Source organism: Strix aluco, chromosome 29 (genome assembly GCF_031877795.1).
Source record: "Strix aluco isolate bStrAlu1 chromosome 29, bStrAlu1.hap1, whole genome shotgun sequence".
Classification (NCBI taxonomy): Eukaryota; Metazoa; Chordata; class Aves; order Strigiformes; family Strigidae; genus Strix; species Strix aluco.
This window is the reverse complement of record NC_133959.1, coordinates 3,285,550-3,299,286: the sequence shown is the minus strand read 5'-3', so window position 1 is coordinate 3,299,286 and position 13,737 is coordinate 3,285,550. Positions and strand designations below refer to the sequence as shown.

At 66.5% G+C, this 13,737-nt stretch overlaps 2 protein-coding genes across 2 annotated transcripts; both read right to left on the bottom strand.

The window, feature by feature from the left end:
• Positions 1–1,226: 1,226 nt before the first annotated feature.
• PLIN4 (perilipin 4) lies at positions 1,227–10,363 on the bottom strand. Its single transcript, XM_074808736.1, is given in 18 exon segments — positions 1,227–1,899; positions 1,977–2,099; positions 3,057–3,247; positions 3,394–3,691; positions 3,785–3,867; positions 4,298–4,493; positions 4,708–4,765; positions 4,850–4,857; positions 5,410–5,562; positions 5,911–6,068; positions 6,127–6,235; positions 6,237–6,539; positions 7,152–7,265; positions 7,356–7,531; positions 8,077–8,475; positions 8,893–9,091; positions 9,168–9,226; positions 10,290–10,363. Coding segments are annotated over 18 exon segments (3,045 nt in total). The 5' UTR covers position 10,363; the 3' UTR covers positions 1,227–1,554.
• Positions 10,364–11,158: 795 nt separating this feature from the next.
• LRG1 (leucine rich alpha-2-glycoprotein 1) lies at positions 11,159–12,868 on the bottom strand. The gene is made up of 2 exons (XM_074809006.1): positions 12,649–12,868; positions 11,159–12,480 (listed from the first exon to the last, which is right to left on the bottom strand). Exons 1-2 carry the CDS (start codon positions 12,790–12,792, stop codon positions 11,470–11,472), a joined length of 1,155 nt encoding a protein of 384 aa, XP_074665107.1. The 5' UTR covers positions 12,793–12,868; the 3' UTR covers positions 11,159–11,469.
• Positions 12,869–13,737: the final 869 nt, after the last annotated feature.

The window sequence follows — 13,737 nt, the reverse complement described above, 5'->3', positions numbered from 1 at the left end:
GCCGTGGCGGCGGGAGGATGCCCCGACCCCGCTTGGAGGCTGCTGTTGCCGTAACTCTGCCCTGGGGACAGTTTTGTTGTTTTTTTTTTTTTGTTTGGTTTTTGTTTTTTTCCAGGACTGATTTCATGCTCCAGCCCTCCATAAACAAAACCCAAATAAAACCCAAAAAAAAAAGCCCCGTGTGCCTCTTGCCCAACTGCCGGGAAGCGGGAGGCAGGGGGAGAGAGATGGGGGGAGACGGGTGCTGCTGCCGGGTGCAGGGCTGGGGGCTCAGCACCTTCCTCAAGCTGGGGAGACGTGGGGGCAACGCAGACCCCGATGTGGGGGGAAGGTGGTTGGGGACACGGGGATGTGTCACTGTGCCCCTGGAGGGGCTGGTTAAGCCCTGCACTGCCCCAGCAAGGGGCTTGTGTGATCCATCGCCCTTGTCAGGGGGATTTAAAGGTGGATATAAGGTCTGTGCCCCCCTCCCCAAACTCCCCCATGGCCTTTGGCTCTTGCAGCCCCCATGGTTGCAGATGGCAGCACCGCAGTGGGGGAAGGAAAAACACCAAGACACGGATGTGAACGTGAGCAGAATCATGTTGGTGCCACTGAGAACGCAGCAGCCTTCTGGACCCTCGCACGGCCCCGGGGGTTGGCCATGGCTGGTTGAATTTGGGGCACCCCTAATTTTGGGGGTGCAGCGGGAGGGGGGGTGTGTGTACACTGGGAGCCTCAGGAGCATCCTCCAGCCACGGCGCTGTCGGGTGCTGGAGCAGGAATACCACCAGCACTTCACATGCCTGGGCCACCAACCCCTGTTCTTGGGCCACCATGATCCCCAGCAAGTCCCGCAGGGACCCAGCCTGGCTGAAGGCACCGTGGAGCTTGGCCACGCCACGCTGGGCTCACCGTGCTGCCTGCCACAGCGCGGCCTGCAGCCACACCAGCATCTGAGTCTCACTGGGGGGTCTCACAGGGCTGTGGGATGGGGGGCCCAGGACATACGGGTCCCCAGGTCATAGAGGGGGGGAAGGCTGTTCCTCCAGAGCCCCCCCCACCTCAGCCATGGGCTCTGCTCAGGTGTTGGAGAGAGAAGCTGGTGTCCTGGAGCCTCAGCACCAGACTGTCCCTCCTGTGACTCCAGTAGAAGCCCCAGCGAGGTCACACACATCACAGCCTGGGGTGGATGGAGCCAGGAGGACCCTGAAACCACCTCCCCCCACAAAGAAAGTTCAGTCCAGTGCAAAACTAACCAGAGTTTATTGCTTCATGCACCGTCCCTGATGCTACAAGACCAGGGGCTTGAAGGCACCGAGGATGAGGGGGCACAGGGGATCCAGCTGGGGGCTGGAGGTGACCCCAGTAGGCACTTGGGGGAACCAAGGCACGTAACTGCCCATCCCTGGCACAGGTGACAAGGGACAGAGCTGCACATGGGGCAGGCAGGAAGGATCCCCTGTACAGGCAGGCACTAAGGTTACAGGCAAGGTAGGCCAGGCAGGGGTTAGTAGATGCTCCTAGTGATGCTTGGGGAGGGGGGGAACCAACATCACCCCACCCCAGAGGATGCTACTTCGTCTCCAGGTCCACCAGGTGCTGGCCTGAGGGGGCAAAGGGTCCCACCAGCCAGGTCAGGGGGGTGTTGTGGGCCACGTGCTCCACCAGCTCGTCCATCAGCTGGCGAGCTTTGGCGGCATGGGCCCGGGCTTGGGCCAGCACGCTGCCCGTCACGTCCTGGAGGGAGGCGGCGGAGGCGAGGGCTGCCCGTAGCTCCTCCACGTTGTGCCGGACCTGCCCAGCCTTGTCCTGGATGCTGGCGGGGAGGCCCTGGAGGCTGGACACCAAGGGCTGGCAGGAGCTCTGGAGCTGCTGTGTCAAGCCCTGCAGCAGGGCCAGCGTGCCCGACTCCACCGGCTGTCGGGGGGACAAGGGGGTGGTGAGAGGTGGGGGACACAGCGGGTGACCCCAGCGACCCCCCGCCCGTCACCTACCTCCGGTGGCACCATGTCCTTCCCACCGCCTGGTTGCTTCTTGCTCCACTCCAGCCACATCTGCTGCAGCTTCTCCTGCCCTCCCTGCAGCTTCTGGTCCATGCCCTGCTTGAGCTGCTCCACCTGGGAGGAGAGGCAGAGCCCGGGGTGCGTGTGAGAGACTGAAACGGCAAGTGATTGTCTCAAAGCTTGCTCGTGTGTGTGTGCAAACCTCAAGGACGAGCTGTGGCCTTTGGGTTAGTCTGAGGAATGCCCCCCAAGGAAGCGGGAGTGTATCAAAGGCCACACCCCCCACTCCCTTGCAGCTGCATTGTCAAACTCCTTAGATAAGCCTCAAAGGGGAGAGACATGAACTGAGTGAAACCAAATGTTTATCGCTGGCTCCATCGGGTAAACCCGACACTTTGTGCCTCTATTGTGTAGGCCAGACCCCAGGCGTGCATTGCTAATGAACTGAGGTGAGCGTTTCTGCCCCACAACCCGGATGATTGCATCCTCAAGATGCAAGACTGCACCCTCAAGAAGCATGAAGTCAGCAAAAACCTGTGGGAACAGAGGAAAAAAACCAAGAGGTGGGCAGGGTGAGTACGACCACTGACTCAGCTGGACCCTTAAGGGGTGGTGCACCCCATTTCCCCTCAGTGCATATGCAGAGCTCATGCTCCACCTTTTTCCTCATCTCTCATGGAAATAAGTTTGTGGAATACCTGCCCCTCCTCGTCTAGCATGCTAATCAGCTGATAAGGTGAACTTAAAAGGTGACAGTAAACTTTGCTGTGTGTGCACCCACCGCCGAAGAACTGGAGACTGAGGACCAACGGGACGCTGCTGGATCCGTGGGGGTGACTACTCTTGCAACTCTACTCTGGATGCTTGACTTCTGTCTTTTCCTTCCCTTCCATCCTATCGCTACCACTCTTTTAATAATAAAAACTGGTTTGGGTGTACGGCCTTTGACCTCGTTTGTGTCTTAATCTCGCTCTTGGGATCATATCAAAACCTCCCCCAACATGGATTGGGAAGTGGGTGCTCTGCTGCAGCCCCGGGGGGGGTGTGGGGGGACACGGGGATGGGTCCTACCAGGTCGAGGGTGCGCTGGAGCTGGGCCAGCACGTCCTGGCTGCTGCGGCGGGCGCTCTGCAGCTTGCCCAGCGAGTGCTGGAGGGCTCGGTGCCGCAGCTTGGTCGAGAGGGAGCCCAGGCGCACGAAGTAGCTCTGCTGCTGCTTCTGCTGCTCCGTTTCGAAGCCCTCCACGGCCGTGGCCAGCTTGGCTGTGGGAGAGGACCTGCTGAGGTGGCCCCACCACCACCAACCCCATGTAGAGCCAGCACCGCCCTGCCCAGGCTCTACCCACCCCTCTCCAAGGGGACCCCCCAGCCCACGACACATCTCCAGGGGGTTGTGGTCAGCTCCTTACCCAGCTCCTCATCTGTCATGGGCAGGTAATGGTCCACCAGCTCCTCCGACTTCTCCAGCACGGAGCCCATCCCGCTCACCACCATCTGGCCCACGGTTGAGCCCATGACGGTGCTGACGCCGCTGCTCACCGCCGACTTGGTCAGCTCCACGCTGCCCTGCACGGCCCCTTTGGTCATGTCCATCATACCCGTCACCCGGCTGGTCACCGCATCCTTGGCCCCGGCCATGGTGCTGGTCAGGACATCCTTGGCCCCCGTCACCGTGGAGGTCACCAGCTGCTTGGTGTCTGAGATGAGCTGGGGGGGGGGGGGGGGGGAAATAAAAAAATCTGTTAAGTGGTGCTGGAGGGGACCTCGAGTGTGTTTGCCCACCTCACCCCACCCCGTTACCTTCTCCGGGGGCTGCTGCAGGATGGGCAGCTTCTCCTCCAGCTTATCCAGCCCTTTGCAGGCGTATTCGTTGGCGGTGGAAACTGGAGATGTGAAAAGAGATGGGTTTAATACCTCTGCCTTGCGAGAGCTCTGCTAGGGACAGTGATGGGGGTACCCCAAAACTCATGGCGTGCTGGACCCCCCCCAGCTTCTCCTCCAGCTTCTCCAGCCCTTTGCAGCTGTATTTGGTGGTGGTTTAAACTAAAGAGGAGAAAACAGCTTTTCGTTATCCTGCTGCCTTGCAAGAGCTCTGCTAAGGCCAGTTTTCTGGCACCCCAAAATTCAGGGGGTGCTGCCCCCCCTCCCAGCTTCTCCTCCAGCCCTTTACATCCATATGCGTTGGCAATATAAACTGGAGACACAAACCCAGATGATTCCCATCCTGGTGCCTTGCGAGAGCTCTGCTAGGGCCCGTTTTTAGGCACCCCAAAACCCGTGGGGTGCTGCCCCAACCCCCCCAGCCCCACTCACTCTGCGGCTCCAGCTTGGTGAGGATGGGCTGGGCCCCGCTGACCGCCGCTGCCGTCAGCGTCTTCACCCCCTTTTCGGCGGCGTCGCAGACGGATTTGACGTAGGGGTGGCTCTCCTTGGTGGAGGCGTAGGCCGTGGAGACCATGTCGTAGGCCGAGCTCACCAGGGGCAGGCTGGCCACCCGCGTCCCGATGCTCTGGGGGCACGAAGGGACCCACATGAGTGTGTGTGGGGGGGGTGATGGACCCCCAAATCTCATAGGGGATGGGGGTCAACTCATCCGAGGATGGCTTTGGGGTACTCTGAGGACTCTCCAAGCCCACCCAAGGGTGGGATAACCCAGAGTGCTGTCCCCAAGCAGGGACCCCCCTGGACACCCCCACCACAACCCCCTCCTTGCCCCCACTGACCTGCTGCTCCTCCGCCTTGGGCTGCGCCGTCCCGGGCTCGCTGGTGGCCATGGTTGGGCTGGGGGGGCAACCGTGAGCAGCGTCAGATCGCCCCAACGCCCCCCACTCACCCCCCAGGATGGGGGAACCCCAAGTTACCCACCTCCCTCCCTAAGATGGGGCAGCCCCCACCGGGACCGGGACCGGGACCGGGACCGGGACCGGGACCGGGACCGGGACCGGGACCGGGACCGGGACCGGGGCTCACCTCCGCAGGCTGCGCTGGGCTCTGGCCTCGCCCCGCTCTCTCCCCACCGGCCTTTATAGCCCCGGAGCCCGGCCCCGAGCGCATGTGACCGGGACCCGCCCCGTCGGGGCCGGCCCGGGGCGGTCTGGGAGCACCGACCTGCTGGGAGCGGCGCGGCCCGGGGCGGCGGCGACTGTCCCCCCCCCGGGACCGGGACCCCCCTCCGGGACCCCCCCCCTCCGGGACTGGGATCGGGACCCCCCCGGGACCGGGCTGCTCCGACCGACCGCTCCGGGACGGGACCCCCCCAGTACTGGGCTACACCGACACCCCCCCGCTCCGCCCGCCCCCCCCCGGGACCCGATTCCCAGGTCCGGGCTGCACCGACCCCCCCGACACCGACACCCCCCCCGCGGGCCACACCCTCACCCCCCCCCCCCCAGAACGGATCAGGCACTGACGCCCCCAAAACCCACCCTCCCCTCGGGGGGATCCCCCAGCACGGGGCTCTCAGTGTTCCCCCGCCCCAACTTGCCCAGTGAATCCAAACTGGTCCCAGTGGGTGCTGGCAGCAGGAGCACGGACAGTCCCGGGGACCCGGTGCCACCCCGCTGGGTGCCGTGGCCACGCTGCACCCGCAATGTCGGGGATACCCCGGGCGCAGCCCCACGGTGGTGATAACCGGGACAAAGTTCGGTGCCACACGGCCGCGGTTCACAGTCCAGCCACCCCGGCAGCCCCCCCCACCCCGGCACCCCCCCAGCACCCGCCCCGCTCTCCCCATCCCAGCACCCCACTGGTGAAATCCTCCCCGTGGGGCTGCACCCCCAGCTCTGCCACCCAGGCCGACCCCCGCGGAGAGCCCGGTGTGACGTGGTGGCTCCGCCGCAGCCGCCGCTACAGGCCCTGAGTCATTTTAAGGCCTAAAAAGTTGTTTTCCTCCTCTTTAAAGTGCTTTGAAGACAAGAAACCCTGACACTCCCCGGGCTTGGGGACACTGCAGGGAACCCCGGACTGGCACAGGTCCTCCACGTGCCACCGTCCCTTCCCTCCCCGAACGAGTCCCCGGTTGTGGCATCAGGGGTCCCACACCGGGTCATTGTCACCTCGTCCCCAGCGGGGATGGGGTTCACTGCTGCGGGGGGGGGGTGGGTGCTCCCCCAATTCGATGATGTTGGTGGCTCAGCGCTGGCTGCAGAGCCGCGGGGCAGTGGGCACCCGGTGTGTGTCCCCCACGGTGACACAACCCTCCCACTTGGCCATTTCCACGGGAAAATCCTCCGGATACTCCACCAGGGCGGGGGGCGAAGGGTCCCACCAGCCAGGGCAGGGGCGCGTGCTGCCCCACGTACTCCAGCAGCTCGTCGATGCTCAACTGCGCCCGCGTCACCGTCTCCCGGCTCTGCGCCAGCACCAAACCCGACAGGTCGTGGAAGGAGCGGGCGTGGGAGAGGGAAGCCTGCACGCCCTCCACGCCGTGCCGGACGTGTCCCGCCGTCTCCTGCACGCTGCTGGGGAAAACCCGGGCGGCAGCGGCCAGGCGGGTGCAGGCGGCGTGGAGCTGGCGCAGGAGCCCGCGCAGCATGGCCAGCGTCCGCGCCTCTACCTGCAAGACAGCCAGGGGATGGTGAGATGGTCCCTCTGCGCGGCCCGGCCCGGCCCCCCATACCTTGGTGTCCTCCACGGGCATGATCCCCCACCCCAGACCTCAGTGACCCCAAGCATGGTCCCCCACCCCGTACCTCGGTGCCATCCATGGTCACAGCCTCCCACCCTGTACCTTGGTGACCTCCATGAGCATGGTCCCCCAACCTGCACCTTGGTGTCCTTCACAGGCATGATCCCCCACCCCAGACCTCAGTGTCCTCCATGGACATGGGCCCCCCTCTCCATAATTTGGTGACCTCCACAAGCATGATCCCCCAACCTGTATCTTGGTGTCCTCCATGGGCATGATCCCCCACCCCATACCTTGGTGTCCTCCATGGGCATGGACCCTTACCCCATAATTTGGTGACTTCCATGACCACGAACCTGTATCTTGGTCTCCTCCATGGGCATGATCCCCCACCCCATCCCTCAGTGTCCTTCCTGGTACCCCCACCCCATACCTTGTTCTCCACGAGCGCTGTCCCCCAACCTGTATCTTGGTCTCCTCCATGGGCACAGCCCCCCGACCCTGTACCTCAGTGTCCTCCCTGGTGCCCCCACCCCCTACCTCAGTGTCCTCCATGGGCCCCGTGTCCTGCTGGCTCCACTCCAGCCACATACGGTGAAGATGCTGCCGGGCGCCATAGAGGGGCCCGTCCATGCCCTGCCGTCCCTGCTCGATCTGGGGAAAGGGACGACGAGGTGGGAGCACAACGAGGGGAGGGTCTCCGGGCTGGCACGGAGCTTGTCACGGGCTCCACCACGTCCTTACCAGCTCGATGATGCGGTGGAGCTGGGCCAGGACCCGCTGGGCGCTGTGCCGTGCCCGCTGCAGCTCCCCCAGCGAGCGCCGCAGGGCTCGGTGCCGCAGCTTGGCCGAGAGCGAGCCCACACGGACGAAGCAGCTCTGCCGCCGTCTCTGATGCTCCAACGTGGCCACCTCCGCCGCTGCGGGGCCAGGGGGTGAGAACCGCGTGGCTGGACCATCCCGTGCCAGGCACTGAGCATCCCACCACCGGCGCTGGATGAGCTCCCCCCTGTCGAGCTCCACACCCCATCACAGGGACACAGGGGTGCCCACCCATGGGATGTTCGGCCACCAGGTCATGTGGCAGTGTCACCAAAAAGCCAGGTGGCCTCTCCGGTCACCTCTGCTGTGACACGGGGCCAGCTCTGCCCACCGCTATCCCGTGCTGAGCTATAAATACCCGCGGCGGGCGGCACTGGGCTATATTTGCTTTCTGGTTTCCAGGTGAGAGTTCACCCACCGCCACACCGCGTCCCCCGGCTTCGGGTTCCCACCGGGTGGGGACCGTCCCCTGTGCGGTGCCGCGGTGGCCACGGGCACCGCGTGGGGCTCGGTGCTGCCCTGGCACCACCGTGAGTGGCTAAGCCGGGCACCGGGTGCTGAGCAATGGGGTGGGAGTCCCAGTCTGGGGAGGCCACCCCCAAATTTAGGAGATGGTTTGTGGCACGGCGCAGTCGGCACTCACCCAGCTCCTCGTCCGTCCCAGGCAGGTATCGCTCCACCAGCTCCTCTGATTTGCCCAGCACCGTGTCCACCCCCGTGGCCAGCAGCTGGCCCACACGGGAGCCCATGACGGTGCTGACGCCGGTGCTCAGCGCCGAGCGTGTCCTCTCCACGCCGCCCTGCACCGCGCCGCGGGCCAGGCCCACCGCGCCGCTCACGGTGGACGACACCAGCTCCCTGGTCCCTGCCACCACCTGGGAGGGGACAGCAGGGGGACACTTTGTCCCAGCGCTTCGCCCAGTGGTGGATCCCCCCGTATCCCCCAGGGGAGACGTTACCTTCTCCGGGGGCTGCTGCAGGATGGGCAGCTTCTCCTCCAGCTTATCCAGCCCTTTGCAGGCGTATTCGTTGGCGGTGGAAACTGGAGATGTGAAAAGAGATGGGTTTAATACCTCTGCCTTGCGAGAGCTCTGCTAGGGACAGTGATGGGGGTACCCCAAAACTCATGGCGTGCTGGACCCCCCCCAGCTTCTCCAGCCCTTTGCAGCTGTATTTGGTGGTGGTTTAAACTAAAGAGGAGAAAACAGCTTTTCGTTATCCTGCTGCCTTGCAAGAGCTCTGCTAAGGCCAGTTTTCTGGCACCCCAAAATTCAGGGGGTGCTGCCCCCCTCCCAGCTTCTCCTCCAGCCCTTTACATCCATATGCGTTGGCAATATAAACTGGAGACACAAACCCAGATGATTCCCATCCTGGTGCCTTGCGAGAGCTCTGCTAGGGCCCGTTTTTAGGCACCCCAAAACCCGTGGGGTGCTGCCCCAACCCCCCCAGCCCCACTCACTCTGCGGCTCCAGCTTGGTGAGGATGGGCTGGGCCCCGCTGACCGCCGCCGCTGTCAGCGTCTTCACCCCCTTTTCGGCGGCGTCGCAGACGGATTTGACGTAGGGGTGGCTCTCCTTGGTGGAGGCGTAGGCCGTGGAGACGGCGCCGCAGGCACAGCTCACCAGGGCCAGGCCGGCCACCCGGCTCACCACGCTCTGCTGGGAGGGATAACGGTGAGCCGGGGCCCCCCAGTGATGCCCACAGCCCCCCCCCGAACCCTCCTTGCACCCCTACCTTCATCTCCTGCCCGTGCTCCACCGACACGGTGTTTTCGGCCGACATGGCAGCGGCGGCTGCAGCGGGAAGAGAAAGATCTCGGGGTGCTGTGGGTGGCTGAGCCCAGCGTGGACCCTCGGGGTGGCCGAGCCCCACGGCCACCCCTCACTCTGCTGAGGAAAGTGGCACGTGGTGGGGCTGAGCCCCCCAGCACACCCCTCCACAGCCCCTACTCCTCTGAGGGCTGAGACCTGTCAACTCATGACATGAGTGGGAGGCAGCTGGACACCTCCGAGCCACTCAAAGGGGTGTCATGGGGGTCTGGAGGGGTTTGGGGATGGGGCTGGCCTCCTGCCCTGCCAGGATGTAGGAGGGTTGTCCCCCCCAACATCCCCTTTTGGGTCCCCCCAACCCAGTTTGGGGCCAGGGAGGGTGATTTTCTGGGTGATTCAGCCGGAAGCTGAGCTGGGCTGGACTCGCCTTTCGCAAGCCTGAGGTGGGGACGTGCCACCGGTCACTGTCGCCGGGGCCGGGGCAGCCCCAGGACCCACCGCAGAGAGCAGAGCAGCCGGTAGCCCCCCCCTTGCCCCCCCCCCCCGGCAGCGTCCCTGCCCTTTGGGGTGTCCCTTTGCCCTGGGTCCCGCGGGGGACAGAGCAGCGTCCCTGCCCTGCTGCCCCCCCCGGGCTGGCCCTGTGGACCCCGGGGGCAAGTCCGGGGAGACTTTGGGCGGGGGGGGTGCCTGCAGGCAGGTCCCTGGTGGGGGTGGGTGTCCCCTTGGGTCCCGGGGGGCAAGTCCCGGGGCAGCAGGTCCCCTCGGGTCTCTGAGGGTGTCCCCTTGGGTCTTTGGGGGGCAGGTCTCTGGGGGGAGGGGGGGGGGCAGATCCCCTCGAGGTCCCTGGTGTGCTCCGGGGGGCCCATCGCGGAGAGGGGGGGGACAGGCAGGGGACACCTGGGACCCCCCCCAGCCCCTGCTGTGCTGCCTGAAGCCGCGGGGCGCTCAGCAGCGCCGGCGGGCTCTGCCCCCCGCCACCCCCCCGAGCCCCCCCGCCACCTCCCGGAGCCCCCCCGGGAACCCCCAGAGCCCCCCGGACCCGCTTTTCACCCTCCAACTACCGCGAAGTCCCGGGGACGGCACTTACGGGGTGTCTGGGGGGGTAAATCTGTCGCGACTCCCGGTCGCGATCCCTGGCCCCCCCCCAGCACCGGAGTCATAGTTGGCGGCGGGAGCCAATCAGCGAAGGGGCGGGACGTGCCGCCACCAATGAGAAGGGAGGGGCGGGCCGAAGGGGGGCGGGATTTGGGTGGTGCCGCCACGTGGGGGGGTCCCCATGTGGGGCAGCGGGGGCCCGATCCTGCCCCGGAGACTCCGCAACGTCCCGCACCCCCGGGGACACCGGCGGGGACACTCCGGCGGGGGGGGGGGCGGCCAGGGTCCCCGAGCCACGGCCCCGTGCCAGGTGTCCCCACCCCGGGTGTCCCCTCGCCACGTGTCCCCACGCCAAGGGACCCCATGGCAGGTGTCCCCATACCAAGTGTCCCCACCCCAAGTGTCCCCTGGCCCTGTGTTCCCATACAAGGTGTCCCCTGGCCAGGTGGCCCCACCCCTAGTGTCCCCTGGCCCTGTGTCCCCTTGCCAAGTGTCCCCTTGCCAAGTGTCCCCACCCTAGGTGTCCCCATTGCCAAACACCTCCCTACCAAGTGTCCCCAAGCCATGTATCCCCATACCAAATGTCCCCAAGCCAGGTGTCCCCCATGCCAAGCAGAGTCCTGCAGGGTCCCCGGCCTCCCCCAGCCCCTGGGGGTGCTCAAGCCAGGGGACAGCAGTGTCCCCCAGCAGTGGGACGGGGGGGTGGGCAGTCCTGGCAGGTGACCCTGTGGGGCAGCAGGCTGGCCTGGATAGGACAGGCACGGACAGGGGACATGGTGTGGGATGGGCATGGCTGGGTGACACGGTGCCCATCACTGCCTTATCCCCAGCGACTTCACAGGACGACACAAGGAGAAAGGGTGTGGTGGCACCAAGGGACCATGTTTAATGTGCTCGTGGGGGATGGGGACAGGGACATGTGCCAGGAGGGATGGGGACAGGGACGTGGGACAGCCTGAGCCAGGTGGGAAGGGGCTGGGGGCCACTGGGATGGGGACAGAGGCTGTTGGATGGGGATGGCGGGATGGGGACAAGGGCCTTTGGGCTGGGGACAGCTGCAGCCCCACTCTCCCTGCCTCAGTTTCCCCAGGAGAGCTCGTCTCAGCTGGGGACAGCGTGACAGGGAGGGAGGTGACATGCCCAGGCACCCAGGGTGACACCAAGCCCCTTGCCTAGGGGTCCGGCGGGCGCTGCCTGTCCCCCTTGGGCTCACAGCCCGTGTCCCCAGCCTGGCTAACGGCAGCCACCTCCTGTCCCTGGTGGCGTGGGGGGGTGGCACAGAGGGTGTCACGGGCGGCGCTGAGCCGCGGGGCCACCCGCTGCAGCAGGGCCAGCAACGGGCACTCACAGGCCCAGGGGTTACCCGAGATATCGAGGTCCAACACGGGGCCGGGGGGCCGGGGGGGCAGCTCCAGCGCCCGCAGGTGGTTACGGGCCAGGTCGAGGACGCGGAGGTGACGCAGGGGGACGAAGATGCCGGCGGGGAGCACCTGCAGCGCGTTATCCTGGAGGAAGAGGAAGCGCAGGGCGGGCGCGGGCGCGAAGGCAGCGGGTGGCAGCGTGCCCAGCCCGTTGCCCTCCAGGTCGAGCCGCTGCAGCGCCCGCAGCCCGGCCAGTGCGCCCGGCGGCAGCGATGCCAGGCGGTTACGGGACAGATCCAGGCTACGGAGGGAACGCAGCGGGAGGAAAACCTCCGGCGGCAGCTCCGCCAACGTGTTGGCGGCCACGTCGAGCCACTGCAGCCGGGGAAGGTGCCGGAACCAAGCGGGTCGCAGCACCCGCAGCCGGTTCCCCCGCAGCACCAAGTGCTGGAGGTGGTTGGTGCCGGCGAAGAGGCCGGCGGGGAGATCAGCCAGGAGGTTTTCTGTCAGGTCGAGGACACGCAGGGTGGGCACGGGGCGCAGGACGGCTTCGGGGAGCGCGGCGAGGTGGTTGGAGGAGAGGTGGAGCTCCCGCAGCTGGGGCAGCCCGGCCAGGGCGGTGGGAGGAGGGTGGCCAGCGCCGTGAACTCCACCGAGATGGCCACGGTGGTGGGGGGCAGCCCGGTGGGGAAGGTGCTCAGGGTGGGCTCCGTGCAGACGAACCGGGTGGCGTTGGGACGAGGGGAGCACGGCGCGGCGGGGCCGAGCGCCAGCAGCGCCAGCAGCAGCGGTGGCAGGATCCGACCCGGTGGCATCATGGTGCTGGGCTGCGGGCAAGCGGCCATCGTCACCCGAGGGTTGTGCAAGCCCTGCCGCTGCCGGCCGGCCACCAGCTCCCCACCCCAGGGCGGGGGGCAGGCCACGGCACAGGCAGGAAGATGCCCTAACCCCCCTGTCCCCCCCTCGTGACCCCCCCAGCCCTGCCCTCACCTTCCCGATGGGCCGACGAGGCTCCTCGGGGACCGTCCTGGCTGCTCGGTGACTGTCACCCGGAGGGGGGGTGGGTGGTGGCTCAGCCTCACGTGCCAGTTGGGAAATCGCCGCCTTCGCTGCCAGCTCGCAGGGTGCCAGCATCCGGGGGCAGGGTGCTGGTGTCCCCGTGTCCCCATTGCACCCCACGGCTTTGGGGGACACAGCACTGACCCCCCCCCTTTCCACTCTCACCCCTCTCAGGGACTTTATGGGAGCCCAGCACCCACCACATCATGAGCAGCACATGGAGCCGGACACCCACATGGGGGAAACTGAGGCACAGCGCCTCATGGGTGCTGGGGGGGGGGACGGGGACCCCACGTTGCACCCGCTGCCTCGTGGCAAAACCCCGTGAGTGGGTCCGTGGCACGACGAGGGCTGAGCACAGAGGAACTCGTTGCATGGGTGGGAGAGGGGCTGGGAGTGGGTGGGTGGGGGGAGCCCGGGGGCGTGTGGGTGCACAGGGATGAATGTTGGGGTGCAGCAGGACCTATGTGTGCCCACGGTGGGGGGGTGAGTGCACGGAGACACGTGTGGCGGGGGGGGGGGGGGTGTGGTGTGTGTGTGCATGCACGGGGGGTTTTGCACACCCAGAGACCCCAGGCAGCCACACCCTGTGGCCCCCCCCAATCCCGTGACCCCCCCCTCCCCGCCAGCAGCACCCAATGCCCAGCCCCGGCCGGTGTTGCCCCCCCCGAGGCCAGGGGGGTCCTGGGGGGGGGGGGGTAAGAAGGTGCCGAGGCGGCGGCGGGGGAGTCGCCTCTGGTAAATGGGCGTTTATTGGGCCGCGGGGTACAGACCGCGGGCGGCCGCATGCATGGCCGCGGGGGGGGGGGCACCCACCGCCCCCCACCCTATTTACAGCCTGCCACCCCCCTGGGGACCTGCCACCCACCCCCCTGGGGACCCGCCACCCCGGGGCCGGGCAGGGGTGACACCGAAAGGGCACCCTTTGCCAGCAGAGAGTGGGTTCGGTGGGGACCCCCCAGCCCCAGCAGTGCCCCCACACCCCGGCTGTGCTTTCCGGGAGCGGGGTGGGGGGGGGGG